Source organism: Clarias gariepinus, chromosome 22 (assembly GCF_024256425.1).
Source record: "Clarias gariepinus isolate MV-2021 ecotype Netherlands chromosome 22, CGAR_prim_01v2, whole genome shotgun sequence".
NCBI lineage: Eukaryota > Metazoa > Chordata > Actinopteri > Siluriformes > Clariidae > Clarias > Clarias gariepinus.
This window is the reverse complement of record NC_071121.1, coordinates 23,280,622-23,302,228: the sequence shown is the minus strand read 5'-3', so window position 1 is coordinate 23,302,228 and position 21,607 is coordinate 23,280,622. Positions and strand designations below refer to the sequence as shown.

Here is a 21,607-nt window from a genome sequence, read left to right as displayed (position 1 = left end):
TTAGCAGTTAAACAAATAGCAATTAAACAGTGTGACATTGTTCTTTCTTTAAATAAAAAAAATGACATAATTGGTAAAAATTCTTAGCTAGATATTGTACTATTATTGTGTATTATAAGCATTAGCTCATCTTAATCTTAATGTTGTTAAAATCTAACACATTGATTTTTTGTTGTTGTTGTTGATTGTGTTACAAAAATGTTTTTCATTGTTTTGCCAGTGGTGAAAAGTAATTTAACATCTTTCTGGGGAAAACGTGTGATACCTCAGAAAAAATACCTCAGAATTATAAATTTTGTTCGGTGTTCTTTTAAATCAAAGCTGCGTAAGTTGTATGGTTTGTTCTTTACTGTTAACAACCTATTTTTTAGTTAGAAAATATTAGTTAGAACTTGAATATTTTAATTCATTCAGTCCCGTCTAACGGCTAACTAATGTGCTGCATGGCGTGTGCTCTAGCTAGCTAAAGGGAAAACATTTACCACACAACGCAACGAGGGACAGGTGAGTGAGGGAAAGCAAAACAAAAACAGCGATTTGATGGCACTCTTGCTTGTGATTTTTACGTTTGTGCTTCGTACTTGCATATTCCCGCCATGAAAAGGAACACTGGGTACGGACCTACCCGAGCCAACAGACTGCGCGCGACCATCTGTCACTTTCCCGCCAGCGCGCGCGCACGTTAATTATTGGAGGTGTTGCGTGCGCCAGCTATCCTCATTAAGATTTCACTCTCGCTCTCGTGTGTCTCAGGACACAGCTGCACACCAAGTACTAACACAGTCGGGCTCCAAAATGATGAAAATGAAATATTAATAAAGCGTCTGCTTTTTCCTTATGAAAGCTCCAGGCTCTGAGTAACAAGTAATCCAGTTCCATTTTAGAGACATTTCATACTGATATTCTAATTATGAGTGTGTGTGTGTGTGTGTGTGTGTGCGCCTACCAAAAGTCCAGTAATTCCAAAATTGCGGTAATTACACAAGAAAAGCAACGATATTGGTATGTTTCATGAATGAAAACTTTTTTAATGATCAGATCAATTAATCAAAGTCATAGAGCCTGCTCCCAAGGAGGCCTCCGAGTTCTTCTCAAGCCTGTTCTAGGAACCATCCATTACATCGAAATTGAACATCAAAACAGGATGATTTTGGTGCTAGGGATTTGATTTTCTTTCTTTTTTTTTAATGTCACTCAAAAAGAAGCTAGCAATAAATACAGGAGAAGATTAATTATCCAGCCCCAATTCTCTCCTGACCTGGATGAGTCCTGTCACCAAAACCACACTGTGACGCCGGGGAATTAAAAGCAGATCCTGCAACCCACACACAACCTTATCCAAATAATTCATACATATTCATGCGTAATAAACAATTAAAATGCTTTATCTGCGGCGGTTTTCACTGACTGAGCCCTCACACGGTGTGAAAAATAAACCTTGGAAATGATGAATGACACCCTCATTCTGTCATTTAAAAAATTTCCTGGTCTCCTTGCAAAAAATATGATTGATTCAGCTAATATAAACGGTCCTTTGTGTTAATGTAACAACACATTTAGGCCAGGAAATGAAACGTATCTATATAAGCATTGAGAATTTACATGGTTGGGTTAACACCATGTTTGCTTGGCAGATTTCTTTCATCATCTCATGGAAAGTTTTCCAAAAGTCCTTCATGTTCAAATCTTGTCCATTTGAATGTTTGTCTAGAACTGCCTCTTGCCTTTTTGGGATGGAAACCCAAAGCATCAGGCTGACTCAAGCTGACCAGCGTCTCATCGAGAAAGATTTATCTCACTCATGAGCCATCCACATTCCCTGTGACAGGACAAACACCCCGGCACCCTGCCAACAGCATAAAAATCACTTTCCGAAAGAGGCATTTAGCCTCGACAGATACATTAACAGGCGGCGGTCCTGTGTCACCCCATCAATCTGCAGCTCGTTGGGGACCCGACGCAATCCCAGGGCCGCACACAGATCGCTCCACCCAGGCAGGCGCATCGCTCCCATGGGTTATGTCCCAAATCCTACTCCACTCCTTCCTGCTAGGTCATGACTTCTCATGTAATCTAAAGGGGTCTTTGGGTTTAATTTTCAAGGCCATGCAGAGGACCACTCTAAGGAAGCCATGAAAAAGGTCATGACATGGTGTTGTGTTTTGGTGTAATGTCTCAAATAGAGAGGCATCATAAACATTTATGAGATTTATCAATCAACACTGAAATGGAACATCGTGCCAATGGCTGGACATGAGAACTGATACAGAGCTGGGGTCACTGTGCCTAATAGTCCACTGTGTAACTGAGGAACTAGGCTATGCCGCACAAAAATAATGGAACATTTAATCAGTGTAAAGAATATACAGTATGTAAACCTAAACTTTTCTATTTGATCAGGTTTACAGTATTATTTAACAAGTTTAAGTGAAGGAACATGATTTCTTATGCTCCTAGAACCACTCAGGACTCAAAGAGTCCTGGCATATGCCCCGTACCATCAGGGAAGAATAATTTCACAGTTCAGATAACCTGTATATTCAGTACATGCAGGTCATCTGCTGACTTTATTTTATTGCCAGATAATTTTGCTAAGCCTAAATCTGAGCAACTAAAGCAAAACCAAATTATAACACTGCCCGCACAGGTTTGTACAGTTGCCACTATGGCTGAGTGGTATTTCAATTCATGCACTTTCCTTATTACCCTGACGCCCGCACTGCTCCGAAATAGGGTCAATCTGGACTCATTGGACCTCATGAAGTTTTTTTAATTCTAATTTTTATGCTCTTATGCAAACTGAAGCTTTTTTTCTAAATAGACTTATTAACAAGTATTTTTTTCCTATGGTTACACAGCTGTTTATACACCAAAATGAAATATAGTAGCATCTTCTCCATGAATACAGAAAACATTTTCTGACAGCGTTGTTTAAGAAATGCAAAGCTACTCACTGCATCAGTTACAGTTAAAAGAATTGTTGACAGCTGAAATATTAATCACCGCAGAAATTATCTAATCAAGCCCTTTTAGTATTTTATCATTTAAAACCAAACACTGACTGTTCTTTTTCAGCCAAGCAGTGTATTTTACATCTATAATTAAACTGATCAAAACAATAAGTTTATTATTATTATTATTATTATTTGGGCGTTTAAGAGAAATCCTAATTGGCATTATTTCTAAACTTGTTCTTGAGTTATTTAGATTCCATTAAACTCATTCAGTTTCAGTGACCAGTCAAACAGGTTACTAACTAAAAATGTAAAGTAAATAAAGCAACTTTTCTAATGACGAGTTGTGATTTCCACCACTGTAACAGACTGTGTAAGACAATCGTGCAACCCCTGCGTGTACTTGATGGATCCCGTTAGAGAAGCTTTCTTTTAGAGAATATTACATGGGCATGATTTTCACAAACCTTCTGATAGTTAGACACGAACAACAGTGCAGTTTTCCTCCAAACATGTAGGTCTTACTAGTAATGAAGTAATGAATATTACATTATTTGCTTGCCTAATCACTTTTGTTCTAAATTACACACCGTCCAAATTATACACTGGGTGTTTTGCCTAAAATTGGAGGTGTGTTATTGGTTTAACAACCTTATAAACCCAAGAATGATTTCAGGTCCCAAATTGTGAACATGAGCGGGTGTTTTTTCCTGGGACAGAGACTACCACTAATGAAACTAATTAAACCAACAACGATTTAGGTCTCCCCAACCTTCTATAAGCACCTGGTGAGCAACAAATGTGCTCCTCTGTTTGCAGATTTGATTCCATGCAGCCTGATTTGCTTAGAAGAATGCTGTGCGGTGCGAGAGCAACTACACAATCTACCGCCGACGGAGAGAGATGCAGGGGCAGACTGGTTCACGCGGCGACCTGGTTTCCTGATGCCTGTCTCTAGACGCTGTACAATTATTATTTTGACATAGGGGAAGGGCTTAGTATGACTTCTCTCTATCTCCTTCTCTCTCTCTCTCTCTCTCTCTCTCGCTTTCTCACACTGCAATTTTCCACATGAGCAGGCCAAGAGTAGAGCGAGCTGAGCATGCTGTGTGAATCCTTGGGCCTTGATGAAGAGCAGCAGCCTTGCTGCTTAGCCGAGTCGTTTTGACGGGTCACAGCTGTGACAAGGGTTCGCGCAGGTTTCCAATGAACTCTTGAGCAATGAGCTGTCAGCCCTGTGCGCTGATAGACAGTTAAAAGCTAGGAGAAGGTAGGCTCACATGGTCCCTAGGCCAAAGTGACTTTGGCAGTTCGCCTTAGCTGATCAGCTTAGCGATACGCTGATTTATAATCGGTCGTTTGGATCGCTTTGAAGAGATATGAAGCATATGTTAGGGGCAATGCAAGGGCAGGAGGGATAAACAGTGTTTCTGGATCCGTGTTCATAAAGAAAAAAAAATCCTTTCAGTAGAGGCACTAATCTAGGGATCAGGTTCTTCCGCAGGTTTATCTGTGATCTGAGGCATCCAAATAGCTCCCAGCTTCTCAGATGCTTTATGAAGTCCAGGTCTGATGTATTTTAAAGATATGTTTAGGATTTCTTAATTTAAGGCTTTGGGGCTTTCTCCCACACATCATGAATACCTATTGAACTTCTAAGAGCTGATAATAAACAGGAAAGAAATGGACCGGGAAAGCTCAATGTTTTGCTTAATTTTCAAAGAATCTGTTGAAAACTGTCATTTTTCAAGTTAAATCGTGGCGCAGTAACACACACAGCACTCTCTCTTCTCATGCGCATATACACAGAGATATAGTGAAGATTTATGTGACAGTCAACTAATTGCGTGCTGCCATTTGTCTTGAGGAACCGTCACCTGATCTCCACACAAGCAGTTCAGAAATGCAACCGCAAGACAGAACTAGGCGTAGCAAATACAGCCATTTAGTACAGTTACAATACAAACATGAGGCTACAAATCTAGTTTAGATGCTTGAGGTATTATAAATGAAGGACAGTTGAACATCATGATGATGAAAGATGTAATGTGTAGTTTGAGTGTTAGAATTTGACAATTATTATTTTAAACGGCTAAATAGGCATAACCAAAATGTCCTGGGGGAGAAAAGATTATCCAGGAAAAAAATATGGTGTGTGTGATAAATTGTATTCCTGTATCAAAGTATTATAGAATCAATCATACATAGTAAAGTACATATATAAATAAATGCATTTTTTTATGTTCTTTTTATTGATTTCATAAAGTACATAATGATTTTATTTTTAAATGTTATTTTAAATATTATATTTGATTGTATAGGTATGATTTATATAGGAGACTTATATTAATTCTGTTTATCTTGCTTAGGTGATCATTATTTAGTGTCATGTTGTGTATACAGTAAGTGGTCTTGCATTGTCTCAGTAAAGACATTTTTAAGCACTACAACACCGAGCGCATGTGCATTGTGAAAAAGATGTTATATTTAGTTCATAGTCCATAAGTAGGGAATACATTTCTTTTACCTTATATGCTGTAAAATTGATTCTACGATTCTATGATTGATTCTTACTATTAAAGCAATACAAGCAACAAAAACAATATTGTTTTTGTTGCTTGTATTGCTTTAATAGTAAGAATAGTTAGTATACATATAACTGAGTAGGCCTCAATATCTAAGTGTTATTATTTCACAGGTGTATGGTATGGTATGGTATGGTAGCATCATATTGTGCATGCCAAAACCTACTTTCCACTCTGGTGGGCAAAAAACCCTTAAAATTCAGGCATTTTGTGAACTAATGTGAGCATGTCTACAACATCACAGACGTTAATCAGACGTCTATGTGTATAAGTGTGATACGCAGGGCAAAGAGTACTTTACACCCAACCTTGACTAGGACCTGGATAAGGAACCATTACTCTGTGGCATTTTTCTACCTCTGACTGAATGACTAAATTTTTTTTATCTTGTAAAGAGTGAACACATCCAGAGGTCTTTCCCAAGCAGACAGGGAGGCGTGCAGAATGTTTTTTTTTAGTTTGGGTGTTGGAAAAGGGATGTTTTTTCTAAAGTAAATGCGCGAAAGTGCAGAGAAGCAAGAATGACTCCTGGTTTAAATCATCTAGCCATGCTTTTCTTTTTTTTTCATTCTTTTTCTCCCCCTCCCTCTCTCTGCCTTTCTCATTGCTTCTCTCATGAGATCAGGAATGTAGTGCACGCCCTGCACCTTCCCTCAGGGAGAAGGCTTTTTAACGATTGAAACCTGACACCATTTCTGCGTCCCATAAGCAACTGTGCTGTAACTCACATCAAAGGCACCCGGCGTCAAATCACAGCACGGCTGTAAATCCACCTGTCACTCTCCGACCAATCCGGAGGCAGCATTAAATCAGCCCTGTCATGCTCGCGGCCAATGGCAGAGCGACGGTAGTAAATCTGTCAGGCCAGGGTCTGTTAACGGGCACCATGGTGCAGAAGGGGGAATCCGCAGGGAGGTGGGGTAGCAGAAGTGAGAGAATATGAGAGAGAGAGGGAGAGAAAGATGAGGTATGGGGGATGGGGAGAGGGGAAGATGGAGGAAGGTAGAAGGACAGAAAGAGGTTGTAAGCTGTGCCACCAAAATGCAATATCCTTCCTTCCATCTTTTCCTTTATCCTTTTACTAACATGAATCTAAATCAAATCAGTTAGCGCTGAGGAAAGGCATGCACATGGGAAAAGAGAGCACATGGCTGCCCCAGGGCTTCATACTGAATAAATAGCACCCTGTAAAAAAAAAAAAAAAAGTCGTAAAGCTTTATAGCTATCACTGCTATCTGGTGTTGTGTGTCTGTTATTATGGGAACATTTCACATTAGACTTTCATCACTAAATTTGATCTGCATTAAGAGCTAGGATATAGAGTAACTGACTAAGCTACTTGTTGCAAGAGCTATTAATCTGATAAGAGTATGGATGATACGATAATTCCCATCTTTATTGGTTTTAAGGTCCTGGGCCAACAGTTTGGAGTGTAAACCCTTGAAACTAATCTCCACCCTAAAAGGCATGCTCACATGCTCAGAGCGAAATGTGCAAGAGTGGCAGCCAGATGTTCTCACGCATACAAGCGGCCAGGCCTGGGGACAGCAGCGTGTCAACGTAGCACAGCAGGACAGTCTCAAGGATCTGAAGAGATTTCCTTTTCTTCCTAAATCATACAGGGTGTCTTTTTTTTTTTTTTTTTTTTTAAGCGAGGCGGTTTCACCGGCGGTTAGCAGTTGGAAGCTCGACTTTAGCCTGTTTTCAATAAGGATCCAGTGCCAAAAATTGTGACTAATAGTGCAGGCAGAACCGAAAAATAGAAATATCCAAACACGCTTTTCGACATGTGCACCAGCCTGGCTGATGGATGTGGCATAGCTTTGTCTTGAATTTATGTGCTTTTTCCCCTCCAAATGCCCATTCTGTATGCTTAAATGTTGAAATCTAGCCGAGGAATAACATCTTATTCTTTTTTAGGAAAAATCTCGAAACCATGATGTGTTGTATAGAAATGTTGTCGAAGTTAGAAGCAGCTATTTTCCTGTCAAGACATTTCAAGGAAGATTAACTGTCTTGGCTGTGTGTGTGTGTGTGTGTGTGTGTCCTAAAGGCAGAGAAGAATGCTACTTTAACATGTAATTATTTACCCTTATAATTATTGTTTTAATGATGAAATAAAGTCATTTAGTCACGATATTCCACTGCATTTTTTTATATAATTTATTTACAATTTGAGTGAGTGTCTATGTAGGCACGTACATTTTTAAAAAGCATGTGAATTTGAGGCTGAGTTCCAATTGGATTCTTTTAAATCATCCTTGTCCTTGGGGTACATTCCTGTGCACCCTGAACCCTCTCACTTTTGTTCTCAGCGAATCAATATTGTTATTAAATATTTGCCTCACGTGATTGGACCATTCTCAACGAGCCTTATTACAAGTCAGCAGATTGTTAGTTAATGTATTGAATAGTGATTGACGTGGAAGCCAGCTAAATATGAGAGAAAATTATGTAATTTCTTTGCTAAAATACCCCTTCGCAAGGCGATCGGACGAAGAAAGAAAAAAGGTAAAATGCTTGGACCAGATAGACCTGATCTTCTAATTAAGCAGCAGTCAAGTGATCATGGCCAAGCTTACACTCGTTGCTTTCCCAGCACTTCTTATGGCTATTTACAGGCGATTATTACATTTTTATTTTGTTTGCGACCCCGCCCCCCCCCCCCAAAAAAAAATATATAGTCATATGTAAAACTTTGTGCCCCCTTTTTTAATTCTGATCTTTTAATTCAAATTCAATTATTCTCTGTATTTGGCAAATAGAACAAACAACAATTTGTGCCATAATTAATTTAACAAAAATTAAGCCAAAAGTGAAAGCAAAAAGGCATGTGGGCAGTACTAAGCCCTAAACCCCTATTATTTAATAGCTTGAAGATCCTTTAGAAGCAACAACCTGTATGACGTTATCAGTCTCTCAGATCATTGTTGACCCAATTTAGAACACATTTTAGCAGTTGGATAGATGCACTTACATTTGCCTCAAAAATATTCTGGTATGCAGACGAGTTCATGGACAATTCAATGGCTGTAGGGTGCAAAGCTCGGATAATCACTCCTCCACCAGTGTACTGTCATGGAATTAAACATTTTGCATACTCACTGAGGCCTGTAAAGTAGAGGCACTGGTGGATCAGTGGTGGGTGTTTCACCTGCCATGCGGAAGGCATGGGTTCGATTCCCAGACAGTGCCCAAATACCAGCCACTGGATGCAGTGCCGGTCCCAAACCCAGGCCAAATGGAAGGGTTGCGTCAGGAAGGGCATCCGGCATATAACCTGTGCCAAGCTTGTATGTGGTGACCCCTTGCTGAAAGACTAACACACAGTGAGGCCTGTAAAGATGTAGCCCTTTTGCTGTTCTGTATTTTTCTGAGCATTGCACGGTTTCATCTTGAGGTGAATGTGCTGGGACGTCCACTCCTGGGAAGATTGGCAACTATCTTGAACGCTCTCCACTCGTGAATAATCTTTCTCACTATAGAATGTTGAAATCCAAATTGTGTGGAAATTGTTTTATAACCCTTATCAGATTGATGTGCAGCAACAATTGCTCTGTAAGACCATTAAAACCATTGCTTATGTCTTTTCCTCTTGGCATTGTGTTAACACATACCTGAATGGTCCAGACCAGCAAACTGCCAAACCTTCTGCTTTTTTAGAGGTCAATTAATCAAGGGCTGATGATTAGCAGGTCCTGGCTGCTACTTCCCCTCTTAAATCCTGTGGAAGCATTAAGGGGGTACTTATTATATTTTTATATATCTTTTTGGCTTCATTCGTGTTAAATAAATTATGACATGATAAAAAAAAAGACACATGTTGTTTGTCTGAGGTTGTATTTGCCTAACACTGATACTCGCTATGATCAGAAGATTTTTGATTATGTTAAAAAAGGAAAAACATAGAATGAAACGGTGAGCACTCAGTTTTATCTATGACTTTATAAATGTTGAAATATACATTGCCCGAAATGTAATTCCTGCTCTTTAGTTGCATTACTTTCTAGAGTTCTGAACGTGTAAATCCACGCACAACAAAATAGTGTCGTATTGATTTTGATTGCCATTGGTATCAAAATCATATAAAAATGAAGGCTGTTGTGTTGAGAGCAAAATGGCTTTCTGAGTTATAGGTGATTCAGAGAAAAGCAGCAGCACTGCTTGTTGTTTTTGGTCTCCTCAGCTTCCGAGCTGAAATGATTTTTTTATTCGATAGGAATCCGTAAATGGCCCCGGTGAGGGTGTGTGCCGCTGTAAAGCATGTCAGGTTGTGCAAGGCCTAGCATCTGTGTGTGTGTGTGTGTGTGTGTGGCTCAGCAGTGGGACTAGTAAAACACCCTCTGCCATCTTATCTCCTGAAGGCCTCGTGCACGTCCACAGCTTCCCTTTCTATCCGAGCTGCTCTTCATTATGATCTATTTCCTTGACCTAAATTCGTTTATAACAAAAAGCAGGGTTTGTAATCTTCTACCATTTATCGTAGCAGTCCTGTTTGCACAGCTTTACCCACAGAACTGTGTTTGTGTGTGTTTGTGTGTGGCCTTGACTATGGTGATCCATTCCAATCATTGTGATCTCTCTTTTCTCTGGACGCAAATCAGGCTCATTGGCATACACACCTAAACACTTCTTTTAGCGCGCTCATAATTGTAATCTATTGACCATTACTCACTTATGTATAGCCACTGGTAACACAACACGGGCAACCACACATGCTCGGTGCATCTATCAATTCCAGGCCACAAGCCTAGATGTCCTTGACAACTTTATGGCGTGTTATGTATAACGTGTCAAGCTGCGGTGTTTTATTCCATTATGCCTGTTACTCTATAATTAATCTAAATTTTTTTTTTGCCTTTTATATGGCCGTGCCACTGTAATTAGGAGATGAAAAGGGAGTAGCCGAACGCCTGCAGGTGCCATCAGGTGCCCGAAACCAAATCGGTGTCCTATTCCTCAGCTGAGAATATACAGGCTTCACAGGCTTTTATTTGTAAAGACGTGAATTGACTTGTGGGAGAGGAACAAGAGGAAAATCAGTACTTATACAATTACAGTGTTGATTTGAATTTTGAACAAAAAAAACAAAAACCCTGACCCTCATTATTTGAATAAACCTCAAGTAAAATAATCAAGTGGTCTGTTATGGGTATGCAAATCATACCAGACACAGGTGTTATAAATCATATACCTGTCTTTTTAACCAAATCATTACAACCTAGTTTACATTTACATTTAGGCATTTGGCAGACGCTCTTATCCAGAGCGACTTACAAAAAGTTCTAGTTCTAGTACATGTGCCTGCTCCGTCTTAAAATAATTCTGCTGGAATGTGAGTATATCATCTTATAAATTGACAGATGATGATTAACAGCAGCTCTGATTCTACAGTTGTTCCCGCAGTAATTTAAAGCACAGGAGTATATTAATGTGCCTTGGAGATATTAGACTAGATGGATAGAATACTAAGAACAAACTCGTGCTCTTGATTATAGCGATGTTTGCTTTTAATGATATTAAACGCTTTTAAGGACGGAATCTCCAATGTCACCGCTTTGTTCGGCGGATTGCTGCGGTGTAAGAGGAATAAAACATATCATGCGCTGTTATAGGAAAATAGGAGGCACGGTGGCTCAGTGGTTCGATTTGTCTCAGGATCTGTTGCGTGTCCTGCCAGTGCCTGGTGGGTTTCCTTCAGGTACTCCGGTTTCCTCCCGCAGTCTAAAGACATGCAGATTAGGCGTTCTAATTGGTGTTCGCCCATAGTGTGTCTGTGTGTGTGCCCTGTGATGGGTTCCCACCCCGTCCAGGGTGTACCCCGCCAAGTCTCCAGGCCCTCTGTATACAGGACAAAGTGGTATAGACAATGAGTGAGTGAGTGTTATAGGAAAAGAATCAGTCTCAGGGTGGTAATTTTAGCTCCACTGTACCGCATCATTGATTATTTTCTCATAACATCATGCCCGTAAGTGTTATATTTTCTTACTTACTGTACTGTATATATCTGCCTTTCTCTCTCACACACGCACACAAAAATCTTATATCACACTCATCACTAAAATCGAAAAGTTATACGATGGTCAGCAGTGAAGTTGACGTCTAGTCAATACTTCATACTTGTCCTGGGCGTCCTGCTCATATCTGCAGCAGCGGTGGCTCGCTCCTATCGAGCAGTAAATCACCTCCCTATGAAGGAGCTACTCCACTTAATCGGTGGAGGAAATTCAAGTGCTGAAGGCTCTATCCTGTTTGAAATAAAGCCCTGCAAAAGTCTCTACACGCCTCAGCAGCCAAGAGAATGGAGTTTTGCCCCTCTTTCACGTGAATACAAGGGAATTATTAAAGACAGATCAGAAAAAGGAGAGTATATTTAAAAAAAACAAAAACATATAAGGCCAGAACGGAGACATTGTTCTTGAACTAAAGAAGTGTTTCAGGATCAGACTGTAAGCTCAATAGTAAATGAAAGCTGGTCTGAGAACAGATGCCTTTTTTTTCGGGAGGGGGCTCTATGTGTATGTTCCCAGGCCATTAATGGGGTCGAGCACATCAGCATGAGTGGTCTCATGTCACCTCCAGTCCCCAGGTTTACATCATCACAGCATATCTATAACACACAGCTTGTCTTTGGCATTACTCCAGGGACAAGCTTTCATTTGCATAGAAAAAAGGGAGGGACATGAAATTTTCAACCTTCACAGCTGGTGTTTGTGACACTAACATGTAGAGCAGATTCACCCATGAGATTTCAACACAAAAGAGCTACTACACTTATCGCCCGACTCCCCCGCCAAAATTTTTTTTTATAAATATTATATAAAATTATATATTTTAAAGATTTAAATTATCATTTCCTTTAACCATGGTCCCAAGTTAAATTGTAAAATTCTTTATGCATTTTATAAATATACATAATGACTGCATTAATATATAACTACTAAATTTTTTAATTTTACTAATTTCAAGTTTGAAGTGGTCTTAATATTAAGCAATAATTTCAATTGCTTCCTGATAAAACAATTTTAAATGCATAACTAATACTAAATATTCTTCTATTATTTTATATACAATCATTTTATAAGTAGATATAATAAATGATATTTAATATATTTGCACTAGATAACATATTTCGTGCAGTGTGCTGTGCCTCCGAACTTGCACCAGAAGATGGAGCTCTTAACCAGCTTCTGAGTTCGACACATGTAAGGACTAGTTTCTGTTTCAAGTATTTAGCGCAAGACTTAAGAACAAAAACATGAACCATATAATTTGTTTAAAAAAAATTCAAGACAAACTGGAATACTGCCGCAATGATGAAACAGTCATTTTTATTTCAATCATAAACATGGACATGGAAAACAGCAGGAAGTGTTGATCACTGGAATGTACTTGAATCACATTTGTCTCTTACACAGCCTCGTGTGTGTGATATTTCCTCAAACACACTCTCGGGATGGAATAATTAGAAAGTTTCCGCAGAAATGCAGACGTTAACTTGCTTTTCGGCTAGATTACTAAAGAAAAATGGTTCACGTGACGACGACGGTGTCGTCACGCTGTATCTGCAGCACTTTAACGTGATAACCGAACCCAAGTTTGCATAAAACATTATGACTCTATTTGTTCCTATCTTAAGGTGTACAAAGAGTGTTCAATGTTTGTTTTTGTCCTTTAGGATAGCCTACAATCTCACAGCAAGGGGGGCGAGGGGGGGGGGGTAAAAAGGCAACAGTAATGACAGGAAGTGATGAGGATGAATGCACCGTCGTCTTGGTGGAAGAAAGGAGCAGGTGAGATCTATCGTAGGAGAGACCATTTGATCTGCTCTTTGGCTGACTGCAACACCTGGAGGGAAAAAATATATATTTAAAGCTGGTGACATTCACATACACATGTATTTAAGGAAAAAACTATAGATTTAAGGAGAAAAAACAGTGAAATTCTTTATCCCAGGACGAAATTGCAGGGTCAACCATGATACAGCATCCCTGTGTTAAGGGCCTTACTTATTGAAGCTGAAGCTTGAATCACTGACCTCCTGATCAGTATCCCAAAGCCTTAAACCCTGACCCATCACTGCTCTAATTTTACACATATAAAATACTATATATAAAATTGTGTTCACATGTGTTGTAACTTTTATTCCACTTATACCACAGCACCTGGACTAACACAAAATATTTACCTAATTAAACACCACAGTGAAGGTTTTATCTGTTAATTAGTACATTTAATGTTGTGGAACGACCACAAAATCTGCCATTTGCTGTAACCACTTACAACAGCACTATAAATCCTGAAGTCGGTGCCTCTTCGACATTGACATTTATTTACTCAGAAAATTTCACCATGTCAAGAATTACAAAATTTTTAATCCACTAAATCAGGCTGCGACCAAAAATCTATAACTTTTCAGCATCTGTGAAAGCACTACTAAAGTAATATGATGGGGAAGGGGGCGGAGATTTCAGGGAAAAAAAATCAATTATTATCAGAGAGCATCCTGATTGGCTCATCTGCCTTTTCTTTCTTTTTTTTAATGTAATGGAATAATGGGGATGGTCTTTTGAGTGAGCAGTTTGTAAAATGTTTGCCATCAATATTTATATTAAAGTTATTTTAGGTGCAAAAGAAAGAAAAACAATAATTAACTCACCACCATGAGTAAATTATGATTTATGTTATAAATTTGTTACATGCTCATCCATACACTTAGCCTTTCCGCTGTGGTGCCAGGCTTAAATTACTAATTGATCCCAAACACTACCTATTCAATACTGTGGCACTAAAGCATTCGTTTTTATTTAGAGTCATTACACAACCATTCATCACCATGTTGGAAGAAAACTCTCCATGTGTGTCGTTTACACCTTTAAACACAATACGGAGCACTCGAAGCTTGTACGACACATACACCAGTAAGCAGACCACGCCTTACACACGCCTGTGGTGAATTTAAGCGAAACCTGATGCCTGGATAATGCGTGCGCAGGGAAATATCCAGGAATTAATTAATCATTTTAATTTGAGGTAAGGCGAGGCATAGCATAACCATAAAGCAAAAGGATGAGGAGCGGCATTAATCAGGGGCGCGTGAGGGATGCAGGCAGTCTGTCACGGGCCTCTTAAATGAGAACATCAATCAGGCCACGGGAAGCCGCCGCTGCCAGACAGCCGCCAATAATTAGCCATCATGCTTTACATGTGGCAGACGCGGGGGGAGCTCGCATGCTCTGAAACCTCAGAGAGGCTAAACGGACCACCGCAGACTGATGTTATAAATGAGACGCGCGTGGAGAGGTCAGAGCCATGCCGAATAACAGTTAGTCTTGGGTACAATGAGACGACGGGAGAGCAGAGATAGTAAGGAAAAAAAAAAAAGAGAGAGAGAGAGAGAATCAAGGGCTGAGAATCCCTTTACCTGAGTGACTGTCTGTTCTGTCAGAGGCACGTCATCACCCTGGAAGAGGAGAAAGTAAAATGAGTGATGGTATTCAGCATCATTTACTCATTCTTCACATGACGTCTATAAGTTGTTCTTTTTTTGGGTGGTTCCATATTTTTTTCTTTGTGCGAGAAAACCGCATGTAGCTAGCAAGATTTTAGACATATTTAAGCAGACTGACTACACCTGTCTGTGCTAAACTGGTTCCTTACATAGCATAATCTTAATCTTTGCAGGACGATAGCATGATAAAATAAATGCCCAGTTAGGTTTAAGATTTATCCATCAGACTACAAGGCACAAAAAAAGGCTTGTACAATGGCCGCTAGGCATGATGGGTCAATCACTTCATGTGCTTCTCTTTTACCCCAATGCACACATTGCCAATCTAGACTCATTACTCCTATTAAAATGCTCTTTACCTAAAGCCTTTCTCTGATCGGTCTCACCAATAAGTGGTTTTCGTATGGACACATTGCTGTTTAGTCCCAATCCTGTGAGCTCTTGTGGCATTGTGTGTGTATGGAAATATACTTACTTCCATTATTAAACATAGCTCTGATTTCTAATGTCTATTTTTTACCATTGCAACTTTGAGTGTTTAAGTAACCTTTTTTATGATCACATTTCTTCCACAAAGATGACAGTTCAGCTCCACTGATGCAGGACAATAATTTGACCCTTTCAATCATAACTTGACTATTATGACTTGTCATAATACTTTATTCACCATTTAGATATACATCTAGTTACTAAACATGACTACATGTAGGAACCAAATCTACAGTGTAAAGGTGTGTAACAGTGTTAGACAGATTACCCTCAGGGCCACTCGGTGTACAACCTGCTGGGGGTCGCTCTCCAGGATAACACTGTGGGGGAACATCAAGCAGAGATGAGTAATGATCCACAAAACTGTTCAGAGAAAGTACTATTACATGTCATATTTATAAGAGATAAAGAGATTTAATTACATATCGCAATTATTTCAATTACATATCGCACACATTGGCAGGCAGCACATCAGCCTATTATTTGATATTTTAAGTTTGTCAACTTAATCGTAATACAAATCAAATCGGAACCAAAAGGTATCGTTTCCCTGGCGATTCCCACCCTCAATATCTATGATTGTTCTACTTATTTTAAAGCACTTTTAATACTCACTATAAAATATTGAGTAACAAAGGGCAAACAACATAATAAAAAATATATAATAAAAAAGTAATTTAAAAATATAAACAGATAAAATACTTTTTGTACTAGATAATATTTAATAATAAAGTACTTTAATTGTATTTATTTAAAAAGTCACAATTCCTTTCCAGAACTTCAACAATTTCTTATAATAAAAAAATAATAATAACAATAATAACAACAATGATATTTCGCTCCCATCGAATAACAATATTTATTCATTTATTAATTTAAAGGTTGCAGTAAAAACAAAAAAAGGATTCTCTTAAAGCTAAGTAGAGCTTTGTTAACTATTTTTATTGATTCATGACTTTATATATATATTTTTTTTCGGATTATATTATTGATACTACATTTTCATCACATTCTCATCAATATGTGTCCTCCGTTTCTTACACCTTTCCATTAATTGTACATTTTACATGTACAACACGTACCCTCCGTCTACAATTTCATCCACGGCTAAGAAAAGGCCCTCCATATTTTCAAGTAAGGCTCTCTTCTCCACATTTTTCCTATAAACACAAGCAACAAAAGCATTAGGTAGTTTTAAGTGGCTCGGATAAATAATACAATATGTTCTCAGCGCTAGATCATCCTCTTTTACCTCAGCATTTGACTGAGAGAGTCAAACAAACAGTTCAACACGGCCATGAGCATTAACTGTAAAGAGAAATAAATAAATACAGATGAATGCCTGAAACCGCTGGACTGACAGATCAATGCATGAAGGAATCAGCGCACAAAGTTTACCTCGTTTTCATGCGAACTACCGATGACGTAGAAATACAGATCGATGTTGCTCTTGTAGACGACAGTAAGGCCTTCAAGCAAGGCGATTTCACCTGTTAAAGAACAGGACACTTTAAAGGAAGGGCACACAGAATGGAAAACCCCAAATGTGGTGTAACACATAGTAAGAACTGAACCACCGCTGAGAAAAAAAAAATATATTGTTATCCGCGTCACCTGCCTATTGATCGCGCTACTTTAAAAAATAAAATAGCTAGTGCACACCTATGCTTTCTAATAAAGGTTCTGTAAAGGTTTGGTGAAATTCACATAGTTTAGAAGAAGTTATGAGGTGTGATGAGGACAATGGTGACGTGAGACAACGTATGGTAATCTCGATATAGTCACCTACGCTTCGCAGCTAGTAAAAAAGCTAGAGCACTTTTCTGGTGTTAAAAATCAGCTATACATGGCAGTTGTCCACATTCTTTCATTATAGATTAACTGTGGAATATAGCAATCATATTCGGCACTGGTTGTTACTGAGGAAAATAAGTTCAGCGAGGTAGCTAATCGGAGCGGCATCATAGCAACTGAAGATACAGCACAAAAGGAAGTTTGCTGTCATTCTGTATTAATGTGTAGCCACATTACTAAACACTAGCATGCAGATTTCACAAGTTCAAATCCCGGATGACGCTGTAGGCTGTCACAGAGGGAGCTGATTGGCCGAGCTTTCTCAGAGGGGAAGGCCAGGAGACACTTAGCGCTCTTACAGCCAATCACAGGCTAAAACTCACACCATACTTATTACCAAAAAAAATAAATCAATGTTTTAAAAATATTTTTTTGTTTATATACAGTATGTTTGCATTTGAGATGGTAAAATGTTGCCATTCCTCTATAATCCTGTAGATGGTGCTCTATTCACACTAGCAGGCAGGACAGCATCCTGCATGGTAAAAGAAAGTATTACCCAGGTTTGTTTATAATTATAACAAAATTTTAAAAATAACTAATATTAAGGTGGGATATTTATAAAATTGTGATACTAACAAAATCGCAATACAAATCAAAATCGGCACCCAGGTATCGTGATGATTATTGTATCAGCTGCTCCCTGGTGGTTTCCATCCCTATTGTGCAAGTTTGGTTAAATTCCCTTAAAAATGTTTAGTATGAGTAAAATATAAGCGGAAAAATGTCAAATGTATTAGAAAACTAAATAGCTAGTGCACGTATGCTTTATAATTCCCATGAATGGTTTAGGAGGAGTCAGCATGACACTAACAGATGACATAAGTGACACCAAAAAAAAAACAAAAATAATAAAATAATAATAATAATAATAAAACACAAATAAAAATAATCACTTACTGTCTGTTCTGTGTGTCTTGTTGAAGATGTTCTTCTCAAAGGCTTTCTGCTCTTTAACTGTAGGGTAAGTGTCATCGTAATACTGAAAGAAAAACAAAGCAGACAATGTACAACCAGATTTTAGATTATTGCTCAGCAGCTGTTGTCTTTCACACTACACAAATGAGTACAGCTACACACTACACCACCTTTAACCTGGTAAAATTTATTGTACCACACTGACAATTAAAGTTTTTACTGTGTTGCAGTTGCACCACATCAAAAAGTAGTACTCAGAGTCTGGATTGTAATTAGAAATCGTGCTGCATGACTGTTGTGATTGTGTTTATTATACTGAACCGCTCCAGGACCACCGAGGTACAGGAGATTACAGGAGGACAGTGAATTTCTCACCTTGGCATAGAGTCTTTCTCCATCGTTGTCCATAATTAAGACGGCTTTCACGGTGTACAGCGAAGGCTCCTATGACAGCAGCAGGACACATGAGTGAGAGTTAGTCATTGAGTGTGTGCATACTTACAGCTACTCTTACATGAGACAACAAAACAAAAAGGCAAAGGTTGCACTAATAAAACAAGACTCTGATCCTCTGACGGGTATAAGGAAAATCTTAAGTAATAAAATATTAATGAATCTAATAGGAGGCAAAATATTATTTCCTGACTCAAAGGCAGGGGGAACAATACAACAGCTTTTTCCAGTCATTAAGACTTTGAAGAACATGGAATTAGCCAGAAAACTAATTTTCATTAAATTAGCTTGATTTGATCGTTAAACAAAATGCAGGATGATTGTTTTATATTGAATTACTGATATGCATTATAATTAGAATATTAGAGATGGTGGAGGGGCAGTAGTTTAGGTTAAGAATTTAAATTTTTTTTTGGCCAATTCATCAAAACCAAAAGTTTTTATAATAATCTTTTTTTTTTATTTACGTTTACACTTGAGGTGGTAAAATGATGCAGTTCCTCAATAATCCAACAGGTGTAGCGCTTTAAAATATTCACACACTGTTAGGCAGCTGTCATACACAGCATCCTGTGTATTATGTACAGTATTAAGTTTTCTTAGCATTATAACAAAATCAGAAAAAATATATGAAAAGTTGAATCTGGATATTGATAAGATCAGGATAATTACAGGAATGCAATACAAATCAAACCAGCACCCAGGTATCATGATATCATTATATCGGGTGATCTGTCGTGATTCCCATCTATCTACAGTATATCTGATAGTTTGTATACACAAACTGTGTTTGTTCAGGTGGGCAGTGGGCAGCATCATCAACTTAGTCATCAACTTAGGCAGTGACCAGAACTGTCTGGTTTTCAGTTTAATTGACCATGACTGATGATTAGCTGATCAGCCTCAGATTCTGTATCAAGCGCAGAAGTTTCCAGTGGTGCAACAGAAACGCATTAAAAACGCAGGTTTTTAACTTGGCACAGGTTTTAAGCCATATTCTTCCTGACACAACGGTCCCATTTTATCCTGGCTTGAGACCGGCACTGTATCCAGTGGCTGGGTTTTGGCATTGGCTGGAAATCAAACCTAGGCCTTGTGTAATATACTTATTACTATATACTTATTTTACTTTTTTAAATATTTAAAAAGTTGCAGGTTTTTTATCTCTCTCTCTCTCTCTCATCTGTGTACAAATCGAACTGGAAAATGGACTAGCCAAGATTAAAAACATAAATTATACTAGTTAAACTCTAGATAGTTAGCTAACTTTAATCCCTTGCAAAACCATTTAACTTCTTTCTTTCCAGCTCCTACAGCTAAATTCATGGCGTTACATTATCACAAAATTCTGCTCGTTAAAGGCCTCCGATCTGCCTTTTTTCTCTAAACTCTGTAAGCAAATTAGTCTCAAACCAACTTATTACACACGCTTACACAGTCTCGAAACACTGCTATTACTAAGTAGTCAAAGATCATGTGACAAAACATCATTTCTCCTATAATCCAGATAATGCACTTTATTTACACATTTTCATTCTGTGTGTTAGGAGTGAATTATGTACTCATTTTGTTTAAAACTTATAAATGACAGAGATACATGCTGCTGAGTTAAACGTTAACTCTTGTATCTGAAGTTGGTTTGTATTGTTTAAATGCTGCGTTCATTTTTTTTTTCTTTATGAGAAGAAACAGGCAACATTTTTTTAAAAGTTAAAAGTTATGTCTAGATAGTTAGTTTTAATTCCTTGCTAGTTTTTGAAGCCATTTATCTTTTTTTCTTTCTTTTTTAACACCATGTCAGCTTCTATGTCTATATTTATGGCAGGAGTCAGTTTTTGTTATTTGGTTATTAAAACTAGAAAAGATGTTTAAGATTTTTTTTCCTAAGAACATTACATTTGGATTTCCTTGTTTAAAAACTTTCTTACAGGAGTAAAAGAATTACAATAAAATTAAATATGTTTGATGGACAGAAGGGTTCTACACGATGAACACGTGGTGAATTATCTCTAGAAAGTAAACACTTGTGTGTAGCTTTTGAGTGTCCTATTCTGCATCTTTTATAGCTCTAAACATTTAACAATTCAAACTGTTACACGGCTAGACGGCTGAAAAAGAGCAGCACTCTCGACAACTGCTTATTAAGCGTTTAGAAGTGAAGGCTGTATCCTAAAAATACTCCTCGTTCAACCCGTAGTGCACTAAACGCAGCACGAGAGCCGTCACTGCCAGCGCTACTAAGCACACCTACACAGGGAGAGCAGAGCCGTTTGAGACAATTCCAAACAGAACTAGCCGGCCAGCTGCTAGCACTAACTTCAACACAAAGCTAGCTAGATAGCATTCGTTTACTGTCAACATTACAAACTGTAGTCACGTCGAGCGAATGTAACTTTTCAACTGTGTTCCACTAGATAAGTGTCAGAAAGATAAAAATATATAAGTTACCAAAATTAGCGTATCCATTCTTCCAGCAGTAGCTAACTGTGTTTCCGATCTTAGAGTGGTTTCTACTTCCGCATGCATCATAGGGTGAAAGGTCAAGCCGTAAACGGAAATTACTTCATTACGTTAAAAAAATATTAAGATTAAGTCACAAGTAATATATTAGACGTAATATAAAAATATATATAATTTCTTGTCAGCAGAATGTTAATAAATTTTATACGTAAGCATTTTTGGCTGTGAGGCAAATCACAGGTTTATATTCAGAGTTCCATTTACCTTATCTGAAAGAAATAATAAACACACATTATTAGCTTTTTTTGCCACAAGTTTAAGGCCTTGCCACAGGTCTTCCTCTCAGAGGTATCAAAAAAACAAAACTCAAAACAATTTTGCAT

The 21,607-nt window shown here is 38.2% G+C and overlaps 1 protein-coding gene across 1 annotated transcript; it reads right to left on the bottom strand.

Moving 5' to 3' along the window:
* Window positions 1-12,842: 12,842 nt before the first annotated feature.
* On the bottom strand, window positions 12,843-21,297 carry copz1 (COPI coat complex subunit zeta 1). The gene is made up of 9 exons (XM_053483341.1): window positions 21,213-21,297; window positions 18,687-18,755; window positions 18,294-18,375; window positions 16,938-17,029; window positions 16,792-16,847; window positions 16,622-16,699; window positions 15,808-15,859; window positions 14,964-15,002; window positions 12,843-13,387 (listed from the first exon to the last, which is right to left on the bottom strand). The coding sequence occupies exons 1-9, from the start codon at window positions 21,291-21,293 to the stop codon at window positions 13,340-13,342; spliced, it is 597 nt and encodes a 198-aa protein (XP_053339316.1). The 5' UTR covers window positions 21,294-21,297; the 3' UTR covers window positions 12,843-13,339.
* Between the last annotated feature and the right edge of the window lie 310 nt (window positions 21,298-21,607).

What these genes read in the sequence shown, in the direction of transcription:
- copz1 (XM_053483341.1), bottom strand. Translation starts at nt 21,293, where the DNA reads ATGATGCATGCGGAAGTAGAAACCACTCTAAGATCGGAAACACAGTTA. An exon ending in TACACCGAGTGGCCCTGAGG is followed by an intron (nt 15,003 to 15,807) that starts GTAATCTGTCTA and finishes CTCCTCTTCCAG; the next exon opens with GGTGATGACGTGCCTCTGAC. An exon ending in CAGAACAGACAGTCACTCAG is followed by an intron (nt 13,388 to 14,963) that starts GTAAAGGGATTC and finishes TTTTCCCTCCAG; the next exon opens with GTGTTGCAGTCAGCCAAAGA.